Source organism: Panthera onca, chromosome D1 (genome assembly GCF_046562875.1).
Source record: "Panthera onca isolate mPanOnc1 chromosome D1, mPanOnc1 haplotype 2, whole genome shotgun sequence".
Lineage (NCBI taxonomy): Eukaryota > Metazoa > Chordata > Mammalia > Carnivora > Felidae > Panthera > Panthera onca.
The window spans coordinates 14,485,945-14,512,970 of NC_138348.1; the positions used below are offsets into that span (position 1 = coordinate 14,485,945).

Consider the following 27,026-nt stretch of genomic DNA (forward strand, 5'->3'; position numbering starts at 1 on the left):
AAATATAAATATAAGCTCCTTTCATAAAGTTCAAATACCATACAAAAGAGTGTTTATGAACGCTGTACAGCTCATGTACCTATTTCCCTATATACCTACTTTTATGCTCTCCTCTGAGATGCCAGGAGTAAAATCTACCTATAGTTCTTATCTACCAGGAGACTTATTAGTTTCTGTCAATAGGAGTACACTTTAGTGACAGTGGAAGTCCCGAGGAGGGAAGAAAAGGCTTCGTTACACGTTCACAATAAATTATCATATTAAGGAGAACTTGGGACAGGTATTTGAGGAGAATGGAGGAAGAATGAATTGAAAAACATAAATGAAAACTGTCCAATCATCAATAATATTGTATTCATTTCGTATGGTGACAGATGGTAATTAGACTTACTCTGGGGATCATTTCAAAATGTATAAAAACATTGAATCACTGTGATGTACACCTGAAATGAATAGGATACTGTATACCAATAATACATAAATAAAAAAAAGAAAAAACATCTTAAAAAATAATAAAATTGTCCAATCAGGAGAAGTCTTGAAAATGCTAAAGTTTCTGAGCTCCAACCTGAGGCTGCTTTGCAATCACTATATACTCTCTGTATGTCATTTCTTATTAATTCTAGGGTCAGGATGGAGCTCTAACGTGAAATTCTAGAACGCTTTGCATAGAAGTTACTTCCCTTCCAAGAACAAATGACGAAACCAAATTTTCTTCATGGCATCCCTCATCTCCGTGTTTCTCAGCGTGTAGATCAGAGGGTTGAACATGGGGGCAATGATGGTGTAGAAGAGAGCAAACACTTTGTCTTCTGGAAGTGTCGTGGCTGGTCGAATATAAATGAAGAGAACAGGCGCAAAGAACAGAATCACAACTGTCACATGGGAACTACAGGTGGACAGAGCTTTGGCGCGGCTCTCTGCAGGGTAAGCCCTGATGGTGTACAGAATCAGAAAATAGGACGCCATCAAAATCACAAAAGCCAGTAAGGCAATCAGACCTGAATCGACAATTACCAAGACGCCAATTCTGTACGTGTCAGTGCAGGCCAGTTTCAGGAGAGGATACACGTCGCAGAAGTAGTGATCTATCTCATTGGGGCCACAGAAGGGTAAGAAGATGGTGAGAAGGAACTGGCTGGCAGAGTGTAGAAATGCCCCCGTGCAGCAGGCTGTGATGATTGTGTTGCACCTCTGTCTGCTCATGATGACCGTGTAGTGTAGGGGCCTGCAGATGGCCACGTAGCGGTCATAGGCCATCCCCGTGAGGATGAAGATCTCGATGCCTCCGAGAAAGTGGAGGATAAAGAGCTGTGTCATGCAGTTACTGTAGGAAATGGTCTTCCTCTCTGCCAGCAAATCAATCAGAAGTTTTGGTGTCACTGTTGATGTGTAGCTAAGGTCAGAAAGTGAGAGACAATTAAGGAAGAAATACATAGGTTGGTTAATGAGTGGACTGCATGTGATGGAAATCATTATGAGCAGATTGCCCATCCAAATGGCGACGTAGCAAAATGAAAATAATATAAAGCAGAGGATTTCAACGTTCTTGTTTTGAGAGAGTCCCAAGAGAATAAACACAGTGACGTTGTTTCTATTTCCCATGATCCAGTGCAGTAAGAATGCATAACAGCCCCCTGGGAAGACATAACACACAAGTCAGTGTCAGAAACGTGCATGGAGAATATAGATGATGGCACTAATATCATGAAGGGATATTTAATAGATATGATCCCAGCGTTTGGGAAAATAAAATCTAATATGTAAAAATTTTTTTCTGATTAATCTCATGATGACTTCCATAGGTCAGTCTTTCGGGACATTAGGTTCAATCTTGACATTAATAAAAATTAATGCAGTTAATCAGTAAATTTTTTTAAAAAGAAGTGTAAAAATTCTTAGTAGTCGCCAAATGTTTTCCAATTCTAAAGGGCTATACAGCTAAGTCTTTACAAAGGACATATCTCTGGGTCCCTGACAAACTCAGATTTGTCAAAGATGCAAGTATAAGTCATCAAAGTTTTTGTTAAATGATATGGAAGTAAATGTGAAGCTTGACAGTGGTCACTAGTAGAATAAATGCTTCCCCCAAATAGCCTCAGAATGAGGTAGAAAATAAAACTAATGATTCATATATGATACGCATACTTTTACAAAGTGAAAGACAAACAATTCTTGGCAGGAGGCCCCTGAATTGGTTTGAATACTTTTTTTGATGGCTTGTTTATCTTTGTCTTAGTGATTCGTGACAGTAAGATGACGGTATTTTATATCAAAAGTACACTTATTTCTATAGGCACGTCAATAAAAATCACATACTTAAATGAACCACAGAATGAAGCAAAGTTAAAACTGAAAAGAAAAGCAGAAGTCAGTTTCACCTTTATGGTTTTGCTCTTGACTCAGTGTATCATAATTTGCAAGTCATTTTCTTCACAGTGGTTTGAATTATAGTACGAATTTGTTTCCCATACCTGTCCCATGCATGCCCTTTGCCAAAGAATCTTGTTGCCACATAACTCAAAGAAAATACTTTTGGGAAGTGTTTATATGGAAAACAAATGGTTGAGACCCAGGCTCCATTACTAATTATACGAGTCTGTGAATTTAGATACCTACCAACTTTTTTTTTCAACTTAAAGTGTCTCACTTGTAAAAGAAGTAAATCTGCCTGAACTTTGCCACAAAACGGTGGAGAAACTCAATCAAAAAATGGCTCTTGCTTTATTAAGCATAGGAGTTTTCATTGCTGATTTTATTATATTAGTGCTACTGTTACCAAATCAGTAAAGTTGTCAATAATTAAGTCCAATAAATATTACTCCCATGTAGAAAGTGGATTATTTAGAATGGTAAAATAACTTTGAGACCTGTACTAACCAAATCATTTTGTTTTAAATAGGAGTGATTTGGGGGCGTGTGGGTGGCTCACTCGGTTGAGCAACCGACTTCAGCTCAGGTCATGATCTCACACTCCCTGAGTTCAAGCCCCACGTCAGGCTCTGTGCTGACAGCTCAGAGCCTGGAGCCTCCTTCTGATTCTGTGTCTCCCTCTCTCTCTGTCCCTCCCGCACTCATGCTCTATCTGTCTCTCTCTGCCTCAGAAATAAATAAACATTAAAAAATTTAAAAAATAAATAAATAGGAGTGATTTTAATTAAAAGTATATAGAAAATACGGAGGTGCCTGGCTGGCTCAGTCAGTAAAGCATGTGACTCTTATTCTTGGGATTGTGAGTTCAAGCTCCATTTTAGGCATAGAAATTATTTAAAAAAATAAAATCTTTTAAAAAAAGGTTTTTAACAAAGTATATAGAAAATACATAGAAGGAATAAGGGTAGTTTCAATCTCAATCTCTTTATCATTCAGCAATTATGCTAAACCTACAAGATTTGATATGTGAAAAGGCATGCAAGTTAGTTGGGGTTGGCCATACTTTCTGCTAACTTACTTGGGGCCTCTGGGCTAATGAAAAAAATGACAGGGGTGCCTGGGTGGCTGAGTCTGATTCTTGATTTTGGCTCAGGTTATGAGCTCACAGTTTGTGGGATCAAGCCCACGAACAGGCTGTCAGCACTGAGTCTGCTTGGGATTCTCTCTCTCCCTCGTCCCCGGCTCATGCTCTCCAAACAAGTCAGTAAGTAAATAAATAAATAAACTTTTAAAAAGGAAAAAAAAGAACATAGAATGGTAACCACATGATCCAATTGTTTTGTGTATAAATTTTGACCTCAAAATGCATCTGTAATACTTATCATCTTTCTTTACATTTTGTGATATAGCTTCTGCTCTAATCTTGTAGCGACAATTTCTCGATTAATTTTTAAATTCTCCCATCACTCTCTTTTAAAGAGATTAAGTTAACTGTGCCACCTACCAATTACAACATTCATTTACAAAAGGGCCTTAAAACAAATGAATTTATTTCTTTGGTACAATTTTAAGATTTACAATTAGCTTACAGAGGGGTGCCTGCATGGCTCAGTTGGGTAAGCATTGGATTTGGGGTCAGTTCATGATCTCCTGGTTCATGAGTTCAAGCCCCACATTGGACTCTGGGCTGACAGTGCAGAGCCTGCTTGGGATTCTCTCTCTCCCTCTCTCTCCCTCTCTCTCCCTGTCCCTCCCCCACTTGCATGCATGCTTTCTCCCTCTCAAAATAAATAAACTTTAAGAAAAAAAAAAGAGCTTAGAAAGAACCATTGAAAAGTAAGTTTTCATGACTCCAATTATGCCATCGTAATGTCTTCTTACATGTAAACAAATATACAATCTTAAAAATAACATTTAAAATATTGGTTCCGCCAATTCTTAAAGTAATTGCTTGTTCGTTTGAATGAACATAAATAAAACCATCATTTTAATCATGTACATAGAAATGAATAACCACCTGAATTGTTTTTCTTCTTCCCCTCTGCCAAAACTACGCAAGAAAATTTTGCTTCAAACATGAAATTAATTCTCTGTAGAAACTAGTTGTTGGATTATGCAGGCAAAATCAATCAATCTGTTTTCACTCAATACAAAATCAATTTTCCAACTACCTAAATTAGGTCTAACCTTCTAACCAAACAATATTGCTAAATATATGGTTCAATTTCCAATTTTCTTTATTTTCGGGTCCATAGGAAACACTTAATTTCCCTTCCTTTTCTTTCATTTCAATGTTCCCAAACTTGTGTGGTTCACCAAGTATAAATTACCACTTATATTTCTAGCTTCTCAATTTTAGAGTGCAAGAAGATCTCTAGTCTCTCTTTTAATGTTTATTTATTTATTTTGAGAGAGGGGGAGAGTGTGCATGAACAGGAGAGAGGCAGAAAGAGAGACAGAGAGAGAGAGAGAGAGAGAGAGAGAATCCCAAGGAGGTTCCATGCTCACCACAGAGCCCAACATGGGACTCGATCCCACGAACCATGACATTATAACCTGAGCTGAAATCAAAAGTCAGTGGTTCAACTGACTGAGCCACCCAGGTTTCCCACTAGTTTCTACTTTTGATTCAGTTATCAATTTTAAGTGTGAACTCTGAACTTCATTCCCCTCAATACTTTCAGCTGTCTAAAATGTAGACAAATTATTTGTTCCCTAAATAAATCAGAGAGTTCTGAATTTCAAATTTAAAAATAGATGAATGAGAACTTTGAAAAAAAAACACCATCTAAATGAATACGGTAGTAAGCGCAGTTTGACACACGTACAAGAGTAATAACAGCTTCCGGAGATAGAAATTAGTTGAAGCTTTCCTGATAAAGTATACATAGAATATCCAACTAGTATTTAGCAAAACAGAATTTGAAACCAGAGTTTTCTGAATCTAGAGCCTGAGTTCATACATAAAGGGTATAGAATCAAAGCAACAGAAGACATGTAATGTTTAAAACCCCTTTTCTCTTATTATTTCATGCAAAACCAAATAACCTCCAAAATCATGGTCCTTAAACCCTTTCAACTATTGTAATTTTGATATGCAGATGGCCAAAGAGATGATGAATGAAGCCAAAGTCTCTAAGTCTATACCATACAGAAAATACTCAAACGAAACCATAAACTCCCTCTGTTCCTCTCTCCTGCATATGTAGCCCAATTATCAAGAGGAAGAACGTTATGTTCACGTAAGTGAATAAAATGCACTGAATCTTGTGATGCTCTCATACATGAGGAGTGATGCTAGCCACAAATAGTCCCTTTGTAAGAGCAGTGGTTAGAAAAAAAGAGATTGTAATTTATTCTCTGCTATAGCTCTTCCCTCCCTTTAGGCATTTGTACTCAGGGTCCCCATCCTAAAAAGGATAAATCCAGTCTTGATAATTTATCTGTTTCGGTTAAGATTTTGCATAACCCTTGGGCTGTCTGCTCTTGTTAAAGTTTGGGGAAACCTTGAACATAATGAGGTGAACTTGCTTGGGTTTATATTCTGACTGCCATGAACGAGCCCATGGACCCATTCCGTTATTTTACTATGCTATCAGTAAGTCTAATAGTTCTTATATTACCTTCCAATTTGAGCATTCCCATGTGCCTACCATAAAGTTTTAAACACTCACAATAATTCTCACAAGGAAATATCACTAACAAACTGATTTTATTATTAAAAAGGAAGCTGACTCATAGAGAAATTAAATAATTAGCCCAAGACCATACATGCAAATAGTACAGTCAAAATCTGAAATAATATATATCTCACTTTGCAATGCACTTAGCAAAATGTTACGTAGTTACCACAGTTACTGGTACTTAGTGTTTACTCAATAAATATTTGATGTTGTAATTACTTAGAAGATTGTCTCACTGACCCCAATATTTCCATTTTTGCCCTATGCCAAAATAAACCCTATACATTCTTGTTTTTTGTAATCCTAAATTCCTCAAGGATGGGGAGACTGTTTTATATTCTGCCTTGAAATAGTTAAGAAGTGCTTGCACAAATTTAATTTTGAATTTTAGCCGTCTAATCTGTATGATCTTTGGCATGTACTGTTTTTCCTCAGACCATCATACTGCCAATGGATGAGTCCATCGCTGGTGAGTATGTTTACCTCCCAACACTGTTGTGAGAATTAATTGGATAAAATGGGTGAGTCACCCAATACATGGTAGGGACTCAATAAATATTTCTAACTATTTTATCTTTGTTCTGTCTCTTGTCAAATACAGGCTACCATTATTTAACCAATAATCAGTAAATGTTTGTAAATGATTAAAAGAAATAATGGCAATGATTTCAAATGGTCTATAATAATTGAAATTATTGTCACTACAGTTATTGCAGTCAATAAGGGCGGGCAAGAAAAATAAACAGAGGTAAGGTAAACAGAGACTCAAGTTTTGAGATACTTTCATTTGATTTTTCAGTGACCTGAGGAGGGTATTCAGTTAACATAACGCTTGGGGATATTTGTTGTTGTTGTTAAAGGAGAAAGGAGAAATCAGTTATCATAATAGTGGTTACTGGAGGGGGTGTACTTGTCCTCTGAATTTGAGTTTTATCATTTTCCTTGGTGACCTGTGAATCCGTTTCTTCTAGATCAATACTTTATCAACTTTCCAGCGAGAGTTCTAAGAGTCCTTTTATTTTTTTCATTTGAAATTTGTTATCCACCTAAGCGTCATTTCCCTTTCACTGTCTGCCTGTCTCTTTCGAATGTCATATTGCACTCTCAATGGGCAGCTCTTTGAATTTATCGCTGCCCCAGGCTCAAAACAAATTAGGCTATAAAATTCAGAGAAGATGCCTGTATTTAACTTTAAATGACAGTCTGTTAGCTATAACACGGAGGCAAAAGTAAATTTAGCTGATAGCACACATTCAGGCAGGAAAACAGGAAGGGAGGAGAAGTAATTCACCACACACGTTCCTCTACTTTGCTGTGGTTCCATCCGTACTTCTTCCTTTCAGCGTTTTCTCTTTCCTCCCTGAAATTCTAGTCATTCGCCTCTGCTATTTCATTCAGCTTCTTGAATTCACATTTCACTTGGCATAACTCGTTAGCCATTCTCAGGAAAAAAAAAAAAAAAAAAAAAAAACCTTGTATCATTTCAGAGACAACTGACACCAATCACTCAAGCAACATTCACACAAACGATGAGAAGTCATATGTTCTGAGTGACAGTCTGAAGTCAAGCGGCGTATTTTTTATATTCACAGGGATCAAATCACGGTCTATATTTTCATCTTCTAAATTACTCCTAGAGATGTCCAAGCTCGCATGAATAATACTTAATAGACTATGGATTATAAAGCTACATTTCTTTTATTCTACCGCACTGACTTCTTCCTGAGGAGTTTGGATTTACCTTCCCCAAATCATAAGTCCACCATGTAGATTTCCTTTAGATCTGAGTTATCAGACCAAGTGCAGTGAGGATACATGTCATCTGGATTATAAACAGCATGCAAGCCACAATTAACATTGCGTGTGATTTAGGAATCTGTCATTAGAAATTCCTCCTGGGCCCTGATGACTGAATTCTCCGCACCTGAGGAACTGTGTCATGAAAACAAACTTGAGGGATTTTTTTCTTCAAGGACCTATCCTTTCTCTAATCTCTGCAAACGGACAGGAGTAAAGGACAGCCCTGGCCTTCACGGTGGCTAATGGTCTTCACCTGTCCTCAAAAACTGTCCTATTGTATTCTCTACGAGAATTACAATGAGTTTTAGTTCATTTCCAAGAGTATAGGTAAATTTCTGGAAAACTTGTAAACTAATAAGGCTTAGTATTATTTTGTATTAGTTTTGGTTTAGAAAATTAAAAAATAATAATTTGAAAAACAAAAGCTGCATTTGAACATGTTTTCATTGTTTCCCAAGTCCTTCTATCATTCCTGCACATCTGTCTTTCCTCCTTTTTCTCTATGTAAAAATTGAGCTGACTTCCAATGTGCTGTGTGAGCAGAATCAATAATGCAAATTCACACTGAGGGTTTGCCGTGTATCATGTCCTAAGTACTCTTGTTTAATTTTCACGAGGACCCTGTGTTCTTATTTTACCCATGAAAAAAATCTCTGTAACAGCTAAGATAAATACTTTGCCTGAGGTTGCCAGGCAAGGAGATGCAGATAAAAGTCAAGAGAATAGGTAATTCTGGGGGCAGGGGAGAGAGTGAGGACAGGAAGGCATCTATGGTTGACTCTGGAGATGATGTCATTGTTCTACTCTTTGGTTCATATGGAGATTACAGGGATATTTCTTTTACAGTTCTTTTCCCCAACCCTGGCCCCCACCTCTCTCTCTCTCTGTCTCTCTCTCTCTCTTACAAGTTTCTTTGTATCTTTTATTTCTATGGGAAAAATACATAACAAGACAACCCTAAAACCATATCCAAGGCACTGAAGCTACTCAGGGCAAAGTGCGAATTTGGGTTTGCCCTCAAAGAATTAACTTGAAAACAAGTCTAGGTATTTCATTTTGGTCCAGTCTATTCCCCACCCTCCTAAGGAAACCTGTTTTTTTAACTTTATTGAGGAATCATTGACAAACATAAAGCATACACTGTGATGATTTCATACGCATATGTATTGTGGAATTATTATCAAGACATTATTACCTCATTTCACATAGTTGACCACTGTGTGTGTGTGTGTGTGTGTGTGTGTGTGTGTGGTAAGAATGTTCAGGATCTACACTCAGCAGCTTTCAAGTATACAAAACCATATTCTTAACTGTACTCACCATTCTGTGGTTACATTCTCAGAACTGATTCTTCTCATAACTGAAATTTCTACCTTTGACCATTGAAACCTGATTTAAGACATTCTGACATTTTATTTAAAGATACTTTCTCCAGTCTAGGTCATGTTTTCACAGTTATTCCTGTTCTCAGCCCAGAACTTCCATCAGATCCCCTCTGGGCTTCCAGTTTCCCCACCAGGCAGCCATATCCAGGGTCTGTTTTGCAACCCCTACCCCTGAATCTTTCTAGCTTTACTTCCTCATCCAAAAAGGACATTTGTTCCTATGGACTCACCATCCTCCAGGGTGAAAATATCCACATGTGTCTTGCTGTACTGGCTTTTTAGAAAATAGCAATTCAAAAAAGTACATTTAGTATCCGTCTAGCCAGATAAAAACACTATCAATATATATCATATGTGTACACCTCTACATTTTTTCAAACCACTCTTTCAGGCATCATAGCATCACTAATTCTTGAATTAGGCATAAAGACCAAATAAAACCAGTTTCTCTACTTCTTCTTCCAACAGTAATAACTTACATTCAACTTTTTGGAATATTTTAATATGGCTTTCAATCTTGGCTTTTTGCCTTTTGTTTTTACATAGTTGAACATCCTATGAGTTTTATATCTTCTTATCATGAATTTCTTATTTAACTTTATTAATCAATATTATAGCATTTTCCTCTGTGCATGAAATTCTCAATGGAAAATACCTTAGTAGAAAATTTCAGTTTCTTTGGTGATACAATGCATTTAATAAAAATGTTGTATATTGATATCAATGAGAAATATAGTTAAATAATCAATAATACCTTTTTTCTTGCTCACATTGTCAGTGAAAATGGGAATCAAAAGCACCTTGGGGATTGATTTCACTACAGAATCTTAATAGTTAGAGTAGAATTTGAGGGGTCAATGTAACATAAGTAGTCTGTGACTTAAAAATGATGAATGAGCTAATATTAACTCATGAATCACAGGAGGGAGAAGAATATGCTTTCAATAAAGGCTGTTGTGATGTATTAGCACATAGTCTAGCTGGTTTTATCCACAGAACACATTTTGAATAGGTAAAGCTTAGACAGAATCTGGGCAACTCTGAAGGTTAATTAAACAAGCATTTGCTAGCTGCCTATCTTGTATAGTTAAACCTCAATTTTAGCCATTTGGAGAATTCATTATAAATTATGTTTCTCTAAATAACATGTTATCTTCTTGGTGGGTTCCTTTCCTCACGAAACGGAAGAAGAAATCTGCATCAAGACATAGCCATTGAGGGGCGCTTGGGTGGCTCAGTTGGTTAGGTGTTCAACTTCAGCTCAGGTCAAGATCTCACCGTCCACGAGTTCAAGCCCCACATCTGGCTCTGTGCTGACAGCTCGGAGCCTGAAGCCTGTTTCAGATTCTGTGTCTCCCTCTCTCTCTCTGCCTCTCCCCGACTCATACTTTGTCTCTCTCTGTCTCTCATTCTCAAAAATGAATGTTAAAAAAAAAAAAGACACATCCATTGAGTAAGAAAGATGGAAATAGTTATATGACTTCTGTTGTAGATGTTTAAAGTCTTAATTAAAACCTGTTCCATGTATCTTAACCACTAATCTATTTCTCAAATGCAATTTCAATTCATAATTTCATATGCAAGTGACATTAATGACTTTCCTTATCAGTTTTATATTATAAATGAAGAACAGATGATGCATAGATGTTTGTTGATTTGACCAGAATCATGCCATAAAAAACTTGGTAGACTGCCATGCATTTCAAAGTGTGAGGACTCCTTGTCCTAAATGCTATTAAATGTGGCCCGTGAGGATGAAGGCAAAATATGCCAATTATTTATATTCTGATTTCCCTTTAAGGTTTTTATATTGATTTATCCCTTATGGTGTTCTGAAACTTATCAATAAAGTAAAATATTTGATCAAAAAGAATATGTGGTTAGTAAAATTATGAAGCCCAATTGATATGCAGGTGTCTTTTTATTTTTTGCATAAATGAAAGAAAGTAGGACACAGAATAAGGCTTATCCCTCCCTGTCAATCTTTTTCTCTCAAAACCTGTAGACATTGTTACACTCGATCCTAATACTTGGTAGTAAGTGATGTCGTCTAAGCAAGCACAAGACTCATTGTTTTTTTAATTTTTTTTAACATATATTTATTTTTGAGAGACAGAGAGAGAGTGTGTGAGCAGAGAAGGGGCAGAGAGAGAGGGAGACATAGAATCTGAGGCAGGCTCCAGTCTCTGAGCTGTCAGCACAAAGCCCGATGTGGGCCTCGAACCTATGAACCGTGAGAGCATGACCTGACCCGAAGTTGGGCGCTCCACTGACCGAGCCACCCAGGCGCCCCAAGACTCATTTTTTATTAGTAATTTGTCAAAATTGCAATTTATAGAATTCTTCTCACATATAAATTTGCTACAATTTGCATTTCTTATCATTTTCTCTCCCTATCCTTCCCTTTCATTTTGTATTACTATTGACATCATTTTTTTGAAATTCTATTGCATTTTGTTTTCAAATATAGTTCATGTTTTCAAAAAAATTCCCTTGATAATACTACAGTGTTACCCACCTTCTTGTGAATGTCTATTTTTTTCCAGAAAGATTTTAATTATTTGTATCTTATTGATAGTAAAAAAATATGTTCTTATAATTTTTTTTTCTAATTCTCTTGAGAAATCTTTCTCCTAAATTTGCTTTTCTCAATACCTACAAATAATGTGTTCTATTCATGGACCATGGTAGTAAATCTTTTAATATCACAAATAACTGTATTTTGTTGTTATTATTTCATTTCTCACCTTAAATGGAAACAAAGATATATGCAAGAACTACGCAAATGGAAGATTTATTTAAATTTTTTTTTCAAACGGCTCCATTTTTGTCCATTAGGATGGAAATTGAATTCACCTCTCCTGTCTATATATCAAGACAAGCTGATATGTGCAGTTTCTCCCAAATTCAGTCTCTGGTTTTTAGTTTTATGTGTTTATTTTAAGAGAGAGAGAGCATGAGCAGTGGAGGGGCAGAGAGACAGAGAAGGAGAGAGAGGGAAAGAGAGAATTGCAAGCAGAGCCCAACTGCGGGCACAAATTCATGAACTGTGAGATCATGACCTGAGCCGAAATCAGGAGTCCGAGGCTCAACTGACTGAGCCACCCAACCAGCCACCCCCAAAAATGCAGTCCTTTTTTTTTAGTTTTTTAAATATTTATTTATTTTTGAGAGAGAGAGAGAGAGAGAGAGAGGGAAGGAATGAGACAGAGTGTGTGTCGGGGAGGGACAGAGAGAGAGGGAGACACAAAATCTGAAGCAGCTCCAGGTTCTGAGCTGTCAGTACAGAGCCTGATGCAGGGCTCAAACTCACAAACCATGAGATCATGACCTGAGCTGAAGTGGAACGCTTAACTGACTGAGCCACCCAGGCGCCCCCACAAATGCACAGTCTTGAAGTCATTCAACTAATTGAGCTTTACTGGGAAGAGAGAAGATCTATTAATTTTCTCATTCTGTCTTTCCACATTCTGAACGTATATGATGTAATAAACACTATAACGGAAATGTAAATTACCACCTGTCCCTTTGTCCCCGCCTATGAAATTTTAAGGCAGATGGGATTGGGAAAAGTTGCTGTAACTCCCCAGAGGACCAGTGTAGCCACGCCTTCTTTGCAACTCTAAAGCAAATTATCTGCCTGAATTTTTTTCATCACATAATTTATTGCAGAGTGTCATCACATGAGATTCGGATGAATATTCTACAGGAAATAAAATTCGATAATTAAAAACATTCTGTTTTAATTTCGGAAAAGCACTTTTAATCTTGTTCATTTCTCCAGAGGGCCAAAATGTTGTCAAATCCCCATGTATCAATTTCATATGCAAATGAATGTTAAAATTCGCCGTCAGCCTCACAGCTCCATAACTGACTACTGGGTATGACAGCCCCACCGTTCACTCAGCCTGGAATATGTTTAATATGCAGATGCCCTAAGCCAATCTCAGTTCGGCTGGTAAAATTGTCACCTTGTTCACAATGCTTCGGCTCATCATCTCTGACATTTATAAAGTGAACGATTTGGTTTCGGTGATCTGAACACCAACAGAGCTCTCTGATTCCGAGTCCACTTTTACTCCTGCATAAACTTTTTAGCATATTGAATAGGACAAATCAATTGTGTTTTTCTTCTGAAGATATCATTTGAAACCAAACTTTTCTCATCGCGCTTTTCATCTCTGTATTTCTCAGGGTGTAGATTAAGGGATTGAACATAGGAGCGATGATGGTGTAAAATAGAGCGAATATCTTGTCCTCGGGGAACGTGGTCGGAGGTCGAAGGTAGGCAAAGATTGAAGGTCCAAAAAATAAGACGACCACAGTGATATGAGACCCACAGGTGGAGAGGGCTTTGCGTCTTCCTTCAGCCGACTGATGTCTTAAAGTGAATAATATGACAACATAAGACCCAAACAAGAGAACAAAGGTCACTAAAGCGACCAGACCTGAATTGGCAACCACAAGGACACCAGTGATGTAGGTATCAGTACAAGCAACTTTCAGCAAAGGGAAGATATCACAATAGTAGTGATTGATTTCGTTGGGGCCACAGAAAGGCAACTGGAATATCATAGAAAACTGAGAAAAAGAATGGAAGGCCCCACCAGCCCAAGCAGCCAAGACTAGGAGATTGCACCTTGCTCTGTTCATGATAAGCAGGTAGTGGAGAGGTTTGCAGATGGCAGCGTAGCGATCAAAGGCCATGACTGTAAGGATGAAGATTTCAATCATTCCCAAAAAGTGTAAGGAAAAGACCTGTAACATGCAATTACCATAAGAGATGGTTTTTCTGGCCAGCAGCAGATCACCTATCAGTTTGGGTGTCACACAGGAGGTGTAGCAAATGTCCATAAAGGATAAGTGACCGAGGAAATAGTACATTGGCTGGTAAAAAAGGGCACTGCATCGAATGGAGACGAGAATTAAGAGATTTCCCACCAAAATGGAAACATAACAAAACAAGAAGAATACAAAGCAAAAAATTTGTATGTTCTGGTTATAGGAAAGTCCCAAAAGAATGAATTCTGAGATGTTCCTCTGACTTCCCATAAATTGTGTGCTATGCACAGATAACTGAGCATCTGGAAAGAAAAAATTTGAATGAAAACATTGATAATATTAACACAATCATAAATAAATTTCTAATAAAACAAAAGGTTAACTCAACAAATCACAGAAGGTAAATCATAAATCAATATTATTATGTTTTTTTTTCTTGGGAATCAACTGCTTCCGCTATGATTTTTTAATTTTTTCAAATAGTCTGTCATACTGATAGTGTTAAAAGTACATTTGATTAAATTTTGAAAATATCATGATTTAAAAATTACTATTTTCCAAACAGAAGTTCTACTACTGTTATTTATAACATTGAGATAACAGTGGCATTAATTTAATGCATAAAATTTATCTTATTCCTCATTTCCCTTGTGTTCATTACTCACAACAGGCTTTTCATTCCAGGTAACGCTCTTTCCCCAGCATGATATGGAACATTCTCCTGAATTGCCTGAAGACATACAATCAAGGAATGCAGTTGCATTTAAAAACAAAAACAAAAGCACATTTGCCTAAATTGTGCCTTGAGTGATTCGGATTGCAAGTAATATTCTTTGAAATACAAGGGTGGGAATGAAATGGGTAGCACATAACCAAAAGTCAATCTTGCTGGCTATGTTATGACACAAAAATAGTTGAAAACACGGCACAGAGCAGATTTTATCAGTGACATTTTGAAAAAGAATTAGAAAAAATATGTACATCTCTTATTTTGGTTTTAGTGTACATGCATGTTTTAAGGTAAACTCCATTGTCATTAAACTTAATAATGGGCATAAATTAAAAAAAAAGAAAGCACTAATGGAAATGGAGGACTTTGTAGTCTCCCTTTTTTAACAGGAAGATAACAGGTCTTAGCCTCAAAATTGTGCACAAGTTATGCTTCCTTCATAAAAGTTAATGTGTTTCTTATATCTTTGTGTACATTGTTAGAGTTGCAGTTGTAAATCATAACTAACTTAGGAAAATAATATACTGCATTCTTTTATTATTTTTTATGTTTATTTATTTGGAGAGAGGGAGTGTGCAACAGGGACAGACGGAGAAAGAGAGAGAGAGAGAGAGTGAGAGAGAGAGAATCCCAAGCAGGATTTGTGCTGTCAGTGCAGGGCCAGACACAGGGCTCGATCTCAGGAACTGCTAGATCATTAACTGAGCCAAAATCAATAGCTGGACGCTTAACCGACCGAGCACCCCTACCTATATTGCATTCCTTCAAGTAAATATACATAAAATCTGAAACCGAGGTAGTTTTTAAAATAATTACTAAATAATAGGTCTAAATAATTATTACTACATAATTATTACTCAATAATAATTACTAAATAATAATTATTCCTAAATAATAAGTCTAGTTATGATAATGGCTTCAATCTTAGTATTCATCGAATCCCACCGTGTTCTTTTCAGTATGGAAAGAACAGATTAAGAAAAACTAAGTGAATGTCCCAAATCAGAGAACCAATACACTGAAAAAATTATGAACTCATTCCCTAATTCTTGTTCATTTAGTGCAGTTTCCCACAGAAAAGGGGCATGCATCTGAGAAGACAGCAGTGGAAGAAATATAATTTTCATCTCATGAGAGGTGACAGACTCCCAGATCACTGTAAAATATACGATAGTTCTACGAGTGAATGCGTAGTGTAGCACATCTCCTCTTTGAAACCATCAGGCTTTCAATCTGACCACCGCAACTGTAACTATTCCAATCTGTGTGTTTATGGAAATATCGTCACTCCTTGGGGGCACCAGAATGACAACGGCACCAACGTCCAGAGAGAGAAATTGTAGTAAGAAAAATAAATGGCATGTTTTGAGACCCTCAAAGCATAACACAAAAATGAAGCAAAGGAGACATTACCGAGTAAAACAATAAGTGATCCTACAAAAGCAATATAGACAGGATTCGAACTGATGGAGGAGCACCTGATCGGCTCAGCCGGTTGGGCTCCAACTTTGGCTCAGGTCGTGAATTTCACGGTCCATGAGTTCAAGCCCCACAACGGGCTGGCTGCTGTCAGCCCAGAGCCCGCTTCAGATTCTCTTTCCCCTCTCTCCGCCCTTCCCTTATTGTGCTCTCTCAAAACTAAATAAAACATTTAAGGAATGACGCAGAGGGTAAAGGAACTTAGAGAGCAAACGACTTGTATTCAAGCGTTGCTTATACCTCAGTAAACTTCTGATGCTATTGGTCACCTAAGGCTTTCAACGGTCACCTGTTTGATATCAAGTGAAAACATGTGAACTGATATGTGGCTACTTTTTTTTTTCTTTGGCTTCAATCTCGATATTTAAGCTTTATATAGAAGCTGACATCTAAATCTAAAAAAACCCTTCCAGATCAGAAGAGGCAATAATCATCCAGCATGAATTTAGACTATTGCCACACCTTATTCCCCCAAATTTATGTGTTTTGTACTCTGTTACTATCCATGGTGGAATTTTAACAAGAATAAATGAGACCATTTTGGATTTCCCCATTCACACAAGCAGTTCTCACTTCTACAGGGCATTGATCCTTTCTAATCTTGGACTTCAACATCTATAACTGTGGTCCAGACACATCACCCAAGGAAAAAATGAGGAATGCATGAGTTTATGAAACATAATCACCAAAGAAAATTGAGACTACATTGCAATTATATACCTTTTCCTTATGTTCTCTGTTCTTTGAGTGAAAGGGTTAAGAATTAAATCGTCCTCCAAATACACATACATCCTGAATCAAATCCCTTGAAATAAACAAAAGCAAAACTGCAACAGAGATTTTAGAAGGACCATCAGAACAAACCTCAATGTGGATAATATTTTGGTGGAAAATAAAATCAGTTGGGTGAAATACTGGTTACCTGGGGGAATTTCTTTACCTGTAGTTTTAAATACGTTGACTGTTTTTCATGTTACCAAAATTAAATGAAAAAGTCAATTTGTGCCTTTTGTAGTATTGTTTCACAGTCCTGTTCACCCCAGGAGTTAAGACCAGCTTTGTAAAACTACATTTCCTACAAGTCAACTGGGGTCTGTATATACTAATTACATACATTTCTACTGATGTGATCAACATGTGTCTTACTACAAACTTACCTTTCCTGATTATGATGAATCTAGAAAACTTAAAGTGATGAGTCATTTGAAAGATAGGAATTTCTTCAAAGGTGGAAGGCTGGAAGGTCACTGGCAACCTAAAAATTTTATTATTTGTAACATGTATTCTTCAAAAGCACAAACTCTATAAGACACAGTAAGAAATAAATATTGCAAAATCTCTTTAGTCTTGCTTAAATTTTGACATACCATGTAAGATTGTATATCCTTAAAACAACACAATAAATGTCAAATAGATCTAGTGAGCCTAAAAGAAGGATTTTAAGACTGATTACCTGCACGTCAGTTGTAGATGGTCTTCAAGGTAGTTTTAAATTACTCAGGAAAATGTCGTAGTCACACATACCCCCCTTCAGTTACAGTTGGTAATGCTTCACTTGCGTTTATGGTTGAAAATATGAAACTAGAAAGCAGTGATTGAAACAAACCTAAGTACGTTCTCTAAAAGTATCTACAAGCACTGCTTTCCTTGAATTTCCAGGAGGAAAGTAGCACTGTTTTGCTAAGTGAATGAAGATTTAAATATTGCTGAAAATGATCCTGATTCACACAGAAGCATGTATTCACTCCACGAGTGATCTAGGATTTTAAATGCCAGTAGATCTCCCTGGCACCTGCTCATACGCAGAAGTAAACAAGAACGTTTCAAAATATATGTGCAGTGTGCATATATATATATATATATATATATATATATATATATATGCCCTAGGAGTCACTCACCTTCTTTGAGTGTATGGCTGCAGGAAATTTTCTCTGCAAGAGACATAAACAGAGAGGAGATCCTAAGAACTTTTTGACTTTGAAATTTTAAGAAATTGTTTTCCCAGAAGCATTTCTTAAGAAATCCTCAGCAAATAATACTAATCAGCTGCCCTAGGTCATATTCCCTAGGCTCATAGGAATTTTCAGCCTTTATCTTTATTTTCTCTTTTAGCATTAGCCAAGTTCTGGGCACTGTGTCTCTAGAGACTGCTATTGTTATTCGGATCCAAAGTAGATAAAGAAATTCTGCCAGTTCTGATCAATTTCTTCCTCTGAAAAGCAGGATGGAAATTGGGGTAATCCTATGGGAGCACTGGGATTCTTTTGGAGGAGGTCCCTATTTCCAGAGAGGAGAAGGCAAAAGAAAAAGAGAGAGAGAGAGAGAGATCCAGAGTCCTAACAAAAGTCATTAACAAAAGCAACATAAGATGCATAATATTCAGTTAACAATTAAGTCAAAGACTGTCACCCCACTATTCCCCTGGACCAGTAGCCACACTCTACAGTAATTAACTGTCATTGCTCCAATGGAAGGTTGGGTTGTGCAAAGAAAAAAAATAGCAAATTAATTAAAACTTAAAACAAATTCCCCGCTCCTATCGGTAGATTGGAAAAGGACCCACCAGGTTTGGTGAAAAGTATTGGAGAGCATAATGAAGTTTGGAACCAACAAAATATGTACACATCTATTCTAATTATTACCAGGCACTTTCCTTTGTGTGGTTACAGGGCTGCAAGGTGTATAGATTCAGGATCATGTGCACTGAAATTCGGGTAGACTCCCTTTTTGCACAAAAAGTCTATATACATATGAGTTCATTTAAGACTTCAGAAAATCAGTATTTTGTAGCATCCCAGCTAGATCAGAACAATTCACTTAGTAAGCTAATCATAACATTTATAAGCATTTTTTTAATTACTATATGTCAATCACTGTTTTAAGAATTTTAAGTGCATTATCTGATTTAATTCTTAAAAAAAATTTCATGGTAATTATTGCCTCTATTCCTCAAAGCAAAAAAAAAAAAAAAAAGGAATCTTCTAGAGTTTAAATAGTTTGTTCAAGGTAACAGAGGTGGTTTCAAAAATGATAACAATATGTCTGGTGTTCATAACATACGTAGACGTCAAGTGTGTAAAAATATTCCATCAAGGCTGGAAGGAAAGAAATAGAAGGATATTATTGCAAAGCTATCATACTGTACATAAAATGGCATCATAGGAAAACTCAATTGATTCAAGAGAAGGAAGACAAAGAAAACAGAGAAGAACAAATAGAATTAATAGAAAGGTATTACAAGATGATAGACTGACACTCAACCTTATCAATAATCGCATTAAATGGAAATAGTCTAAACAGTACAATTAAAAAGCAGACCTTGTCAGGTAGTATACAAAGACAAAACAAAAATAAAAAACCTCTACAACCTAACTACATTTTGGATACAGAAAATTGTATTTTACATATGAAGGTACAAATAATAGTTTAAAGGTAAAAGGATAGAAAAGATAAATAATGCTAGTGAAAAGAGATGTAAAGGTTTTTTTTTATTTTATCAAAGATAATTTAAGATTAAAGAATATTACTAAAGATAAAAAAGTTCATGTCATATGGGAAAGGGGTCCAGTGATCAAGGAGTCATAACTACCTAAATGTTTGTGACCCCAATAACAGGGCTTCAAAATTCATAAAACAACAACTTATAGAATCTTAAGGGAAAATAGACAAATTCACAATATAGTTGAATATTTCAGACTCATCTGTCAATAATTAATGGAACAAGTAGAAAATCAGCAAAATATAGTGGATGAGCAAAACCATCAACTGTCTTGACTTTTGTCTACATGAAGTACTTCATGTAACTCTTTCAGAATACATATTCTTGCTAAGTGTACTCAGAACATTTACTATGACACATCATTTTCTGGGTCCTGAAGCAAGTTTCAATAATAAAAGGACTCTAGTCTTTCAAAGTATGTTTTTTTGATTACAGTGGAATCAAATTAGAAATAGAAAGAAATCTAGGAAATCTCCAAATATCTGGAAATCATATAGCACACTTCCAAGTAACCTCATGGGTCAAGAAGAAATCAAAAGGGAAATTAGGAAGTCCCTTTATATGAATGGAAAAGGAAACAAAATATATCAGAGTTTGTGGGATCCTGTGAATACAGGACGTGGAGAAAAATTTATTGCACTAAATATTTATACTGGAAAAGAAGAAAGGTTTCAAATTAATGTCCTCAGCTGCCAGTTTAAGATTAGAAAAAGAAGAGCAAAGTACACCAGCATGAGAAAAAGGACATAATAAAGATCAAAGTAAACATCCATGAAAAACAAAAGAAAAACAATTGGGAAAATTGAACACAAAAATCTATTAAAGAAATTTAATAAAGTTGATAAGCCTCTGGCCAGATTGATCAGGAGCACAGAAAAGAAGACACAAATTATCAATATCAAGGATGAGAGAATTGGCATTACTACAAATTTTGCAATATTAAAAGTCTACATAAGAATAGTATAAACTATTTTATGTCTAAAAATTCAGCCACTTAGATGAAAATCTTCAAGATGGGCAAAATATTTGAAAAGACATTTCACCAAAAGACATTACAGCATTTTAGTCATGTCAAAATAAGTGCATGAAAATCTGCTCAACGTCATTAGTTATTTACGAAATGCGAATTAAAGTAGCAACAAAACATCAGTTCACATGTTTCAAAATGGCGAAAATTAAGAAACTTAGTATATGAAGGGCGAAAGAGCAATGAGAACATTCATAAACTTCTTGTGGGGAGGTACGCGGGTATAACCACCTTGAAAAAACAGTTAGTTGGTTTCTTAAAATGTTAAACGTATACCTACAGATGACCAACCATTCCCTACATAAATATTTGCCTAACAGAACTGAAAGCATATGTTCACACAGAAACTTACACATGAATGTTTTCGAGCAGCTTTATTTGTAATAGCCAAATAGTGGAAACAACGCAAGATTGTGGAATTTGCAGAGTGGAATACTACTCAGCAATAAAAAAGGAATCAACGGCTGAGGCATGCAACAGTATGGATTAATCTCCAAATAATTATACAGAAAGAAGCCGGCCAACATAGAATATATACTGTATGATAAATTTGCGCAAAGATCTAGAGGACACAAACTCGTCTATAAAGACACAAAGCACATCGAAAACTTTTCAGAGGGAGGGATACGCTCACCATCTCGATTATGGTGGTGGATTCCCAGGTGTATACTTATGTCACAACTTAATGAAATTGGACATTTTAAATATGTGCTGTCTGTTGTAGGTCAGTGATACTTGAATACAAGTGTTAAAAGTAACCTAGGACTGAGGAAGAGTACCCAAAGAATGAACTTGGAAGAGGAGAACCGTTGCCAAGGTTGGGATTCAGACATGGTTGGAAAAAGTGAGATTGCAGATGCTGCCAGAAAAGCCAGTCACCCAGCAAAGCGGGACGTGCCTCTCGAATGCAGTACTGTGCAGGCTTCTGGACTGCTCTGCTTAGCTTGAGTGCAGAGAAGCAGCTAAATGGGGGGCTGCACGAGGCTTGGAGTATGCAGTGGTCTTTCACAGAAGAGTTTAGTAAACAAACTTGCATGGCTGTAGGCTGGCTGGTGCTGAGTGGGGTGCTCCGATATAGTCAGGCCTTGTGAACCAAGAGGCTCTCGGCAAATGTCTGCTTCCGAGGCATCAGGAGGGTCAAGTGCTAATGCGTTTGCCTGCTCTCTCCTTTTCATGATTGTAGTTCCAAATTTCATGCCATGTAATATCCTTTGTAAAAGCGCAGGACTATATTTTAATCTATTATGATAATCTTTGTCTTCCTACTAGAGAATTTAGTCCATTGTGTTCATTTTGTCTTATATATTTGGACTACCTTCTTACCATGACTTTTGCTCCTTTTTTTTTTTTTCAACTTTTCCCAGTATGTCTATTTTTTCCCTCCTTGGTTTTGTTTGTTGTTTTTGTTTTTTTTTTTTACTTTTTAATTGGATGGGTCTCCTTTCATTCCCCCAGTGTATTTTTACCTGTCTACCTACTGAACAACCTTCCTACCGGCCTGTCTCTTTCCTGTTATTTTAGCTACATGTAAGAAATCATGGCTGTACATTGATGCTAAAAAGTGTCTGAACCTGACATTATCACCACCCCACCCCCGTCCCGCTGAATGGTACATGGTACTTACAACCTTTTTCTTCTGATCATTTTCTTCCATCTCATAATATGTCGTGGGCCAGGATCTTGTCCTCTCTTCTATGTTTCATCTCATGTTTTAGACAAGATGGCTATTTTAATACAATTTCTAGGTTTATAAATAAGTCTACCATTTCCGTCATTATCCGTTCCTCCAGGGATCCTCTTTCTTCTCAGACTTCTTCCCTTTTAATTAAAACATCCTTCACAACTTCTTTTAGTGAGTGTAGGTTTGTAGTCAATTCTTGGTTGTTTTTCACTTTTGTTTCATTGAACTGAAAAGTCCTCATTTTACTCTTCTTACAAAAATACAGAAGCCAAGGGTGACATTTTTCTTTTAGTACTTTCATTATGCAATTCCATTATCTTCTGTTTTCTACTCAATGATTTTGTTTTCTACTCAATGATTTAAATTATTATTAATTGGTAATAGTGTTTTCTATGATTCTTCGTAAGAGCAACTCTTGGGGCGCCTGGGTGGCTCAGTCAGTTAGGCGTCTGACTTTGGCTCAGGTCATGATCTCATTGTTTGTGGGTTTGAGCCCCGCATCGGGCTCTGTGCTGACAGCTCAGAGCCTGGAGCCTGCTTCAGAATCTGTGTCTCCCTCTGTCTCTCTGCCCCTCCCCTGCTCATGCTCTGTCTCTCAATAATGAATAAATGTTTACAAAATTTTTTAAAAAAAGCAACTCTTTCTCCCTCCTCTGAATATTTTCTAAAGATTATTTTCATCAGTTCTCAAAAATTACTAATACTTGTCTTTTTAAAAATATTTTTGTCTCACTATTACCCAAACACTAGAGTCTGACAAACATAGGTTGCTTTCTCTTACTTCATTCATGATGTCTCCTAAGAGATCTATTTTTTTTCTATCACTCTCCTCTCTAATCCTGTGTTCTGGTAATTTGTTAACATCTGAAATTTTATTTACTGAGTTTTTCTTAAGATATAGCTACTCTGTTTTATCCATCAAGTTTACAATTAAAATATTCTTTTTTTTATTTCCTAAATTATTTTAACACCCTGGACAATTTTGAGAATCCTAATACAATATCATGCTTTTCATATTATTTTTTTATTTTTATATAATAACTATAATCATATTCTATTTGTCTCTGATAACTGCCATAAAAGCTGTCATTGTATGATGTATTCTGCTTAAAGCTGTTTCTCACATTACTTCCTCCTCTATCGGTAGTTTTGCTGTGTGATCAGGTACTTTTAAACAAAAATTAAATATTACCTCTCTCATTTTGTTCTGTTCAAGCCTGTTTATTCTAATTATGGCAGAGACAGTAGCCCCTGGAAGATGTTATTTACTATACTGTGCATTTCTGCACATGTATATGGATGGGTGACAATCCAATGATGGCATGTTATGTAGAGCCTACCTTTCTTATCTGGAACCACTGCCCTTATTTGGAGCCCCCCAAAATATTTTTTTTCCCTTTCAGGAGCTAAATAAAGAATGTTGCTAGTCATGCTCATTATGACAAGCAAATTCATATATTCCAATGAATATCTTACATATTACAATTTCCCAATTGTGACCACTTATGTGTGAATCTTGCTAGCATAACCTAATGCTCTGTTTCTGGGGGTTGTTCTGAGTTATGAATGATCTTCTAAGAGTTTTCTTCTTTCTAAGAGCTGTGTATCTATGATAGACAGGTTGGTTTGTATTAATTAACATATTACATACCCTATTGTGAGGGTCCTAGAAGTGCCAAAAGTTTTACATATTTCTAAGCCATTTATTGCATTTATTCTAGTGGTTTTCTATTGATAATTTTTTTATTTATATAGTTTTATGCCAGTAATGTATTAGGAAAGTATTAACACAAGCATGCAACCACTGCCTTAAAATGTTAAGTCTTAATTACAATATAAAGCTTGTTAAAGAAACAATTAGAGGGTCGGTATTCACCAAAAGAAATGTTCATGAATATTCAAAGCAGCTACTCATAATGATCTTAATGGGAAACTACCCAAATGTCTAGAAACAAGGGAATGGATAAATTAACTGTTACATACTCATACAATGAAACAGTATATATCAATGAAGACACTCAGAAAATACACAAAACATGACGAATGAATCTCACAAACGTAATGAGCAGACACTAAGAGTGTGATCAGCATCATTATTTTTCCACAAAATGCAAGAGTATGTAAAACCAGTTGATTCAGAGACAAAGATAGCAATTACCTTTGGGAGGTTAGTAATTATGCAGAGAAATGAGGAGGACTTCAGGTGCACTGGTAATTTCTAACCCTTCATCTGGTTACTGATTACCGGATACCGCTCAGTTTGTGGGAATGCATGAACCATACAAAAACAAGAAGTGCAATTTTCTGTATTTAGAATTGAGTAAAAAGCTGAAAAATGGAAAGTGATATTTTATTCAGCTCTTTAGCATTTTAAGGTGTGAAAACACGCATGCTCCATTTCATCTTTTTTTTCCGGCACAAGAGCCAAATAGTGCTATAATCTTTCGTCTTTAAAATATCATTAATTTCATATCACATAAACACAATTCTTAATGACTATGTCAAGTGGAAGAACATCTGAATAAGAATGATACTCAATTTGTTGGTGAGCTGTTACCATAGGATCATAAAACGACAGAAGGGTGTGCTTCCTGCTTGCCCACTTATCTCTCCAAGCAGCAAGGCCAGGAGCTGATAACAATGGATCTCATCCAAGTCCTGGGTTTCGAGGAACCATGGCCTGAAAATCCGAAAAGCATCTGCAAAACTACTTTCCTTCCAAGAGTATATGATGACACCACACTTTCTTCATGGCTTTCTTCATCTCTGTGTTTCTCAACGTGTAGATCAGAGGGTTGAACATGGGGGCAATGATGGTATAGAAAAGAGCAAACACTTTGTCTTCTGGAAACGTTGTGGCTGGTCTAATATAGATGAACAGTGCAGGTGCAAAAAACAAAACCACAACTGTGATGTGAGCACTGCAGGTGGAAAGAGCCTTGCTCCGACTCTCCGCGGAGTAAGCCCTGACACTGCACAGTATAAAAAAGTAAGACAACATCAGCACGACGAAGGTCACCAAAGCAATTAGGCCTGAATTGGCAATGACTAGGAGACCTATGAGGTGTGTATTAGAACAGGCTAGTTTCAGTAAAGGGTACACGTCGCAGAAGTAGTGATCTATCTCATTGGGGCCACAGAAGGGTAAGAAGATGGTGAGAAGGAACTGGCTGGCAGAATGTACAAACCCCCCGGTACAGCAGGCTGTGATGATTGTGTTACACCTCTGTCTGCTCATGATGACCGTGTAGTGCAGGGGCCTGCAGATGGCCACGTAGCGGTCATAGGCCATCCCCGTGAGGATGAAGATCTCGATGCCTCCAAATAAATGTGTGCTAAAGAGTTGTGTCATGCAGCTACTGTAGGAAATGGTCTTCCTCTCTGCCAACAAGTCAGTCATTAGTTTGGGTGTCACGGTGGATGTGTAGCAAAGGTCGGAGAGTGAGAGGTAATTAAGGAAAAAATACATGGGTTGCTCAATTAGCTGACTGCCCATTATGGAAATTATTACAAGTGAGTTTCCTATCCAAATAGCAATGTAGCAAAATAAAAATAATACAAAACAAAGGGTTTCAATGTTCTTGTTTTTGGAAAGTCCCAAGAGAATAAATACAGTGACATTATTGCTTTGATCCATGGTCCAACGTAGATAGCATCCATGAAATCATCTGAAATATACAATTCATGAGGCCATATTAGAAGTGTCTCGTGGGTAGAATGATAATCATATCCTATTCAAGGAATTTACTAGCTTTAATATGCCTCATTCAAATATGTCAGAGAATAAAAATCAAGTATTCAAAGGGCCGCCTGGGTGGCTCAGTCGGTTAAGTGACTGACGCTTGGTTTTGGCTCAAGTCACGCATGATCTCATGGTTTATAAGATCAAGCCCTGCATCCAGCTTCACACTTACACTGTGGAGTAGGCTTGGGATTCTCTCCTTCCCTCTCTGACCCTCCCCCCACCCCCGAAAAATAAATAAATAAATAAATAAATAAATAAATAAATAAATAAATATTTAAAAAATCAAGTATTCCATTAAAATGACTCTCTAAGGAGACTCCACGACCTAATAGCAAATTGTGATCAATGTCTAGCTTAGTCAACATGATTGCCTGTGATCAATACACAATCAAATCTTAGATGCTCCTGAAAACATGGCACTGACTGTTTAGCAATGTGTGCCACCAAGTATTTTTATAATCTTATGCTCAACCTTGACCAGATATCTTCAAGAGGTCTGCATTTTCATCCTATGTATTTTCAGCCCTAACTTTATACCGTACCTGGCTTCTCTATCAATTCCTATTTAAGTTTCTTCTTCAACCCTTTCTATTACTGAACAAATTAACATGGTCACCCACGCAATGAATAATCCCGCTGTAAGGCAGATGGAATTTTAAAACAAAAACATTAATTTCCATAGTGGAATTTTAAGAACTTGAATGAGTTTAAGAAAAAATTATAGAGAAATAACTTCAGGATGATTCTCCAAATCAGATTATACTGAGATTAGCCAATAAGTTAAAGAGGCTATTTTAATTTGCATAAAGTTATAATACTGAATATATTACTGGCTTGAA

General features: G+C 36.6%; 3 protein-coding genes across 4 annotated transcripts; all 3 read right to left on the minus strand.

Annotated features, from left to right (window-relative positions):
• Nucleotides 1–675: 675 nt before the first annotated feature.
• Nucleotides 676–1,605, minus strand: LOC132675956 (olfactory receptor 4P4-like). Its single transcript, XM_060628150.3, has one exon. It carries the CDS (start codon nucleotides 1,603–1,605, stop codon nucleotides 676–678), a length of 930 nt encoding a protein of 309 aa, XP_060484133.2.
• Nucleotides 1,606–13,310: 11,705 nt separating this feature from the next.
• LOC132662502 (olfactory receptor 4P4-like) lies at nucleotides 13,311–15,957 on the minus strand. 2 transcript variants are annotated; one of them, XM_078434046.2, is made up of 2 exons: nucleotides 15,923–15,957; nucleotides 13,311–14,279 (listed from the first exon to the last, which is right to left on the minus strand). In XM_078434046.2, the coding sequence occupies exons 1-2, from the start codon at nucleotides 15,955–15,957 to the stop codon at nucleotides 13,358–13,360; spliced, it is 957 nt and encodes a 318-aa protein (XP_078290172.2). In that variant the 3' UTR covers nucleotides 13,311–13,357. The 2 variants fall into 2 exon arrangements, with proteins under 2 accessions (XP_078290172.2, XP_060463939.3); XM_060607956.3 differs by lacking the exon at nucleotides 15,923–15,957 and having other exon boundaries at nucleotides 13,311–14,293.
• A 9,192-nt stretch (nucleotides 15,958–25,149) lies between these two features.
• On the minus strand, nucleotides 25,150–26,079 carry LOC132662500 (olfactory receptor 4P4). Its single transcript, XM_060607955.3, has one exon. The coding sequence runs from the start codon at nucleotides 26,077–26,079 to the stop codon at nucleotides 25,150–25,152; it is 930 nt and encodes a 309-aa protein (XP_060463938.3).
• Between the last annotated feature and the right edge of the window lie 947 nt (nucleotides 26,080–27,026).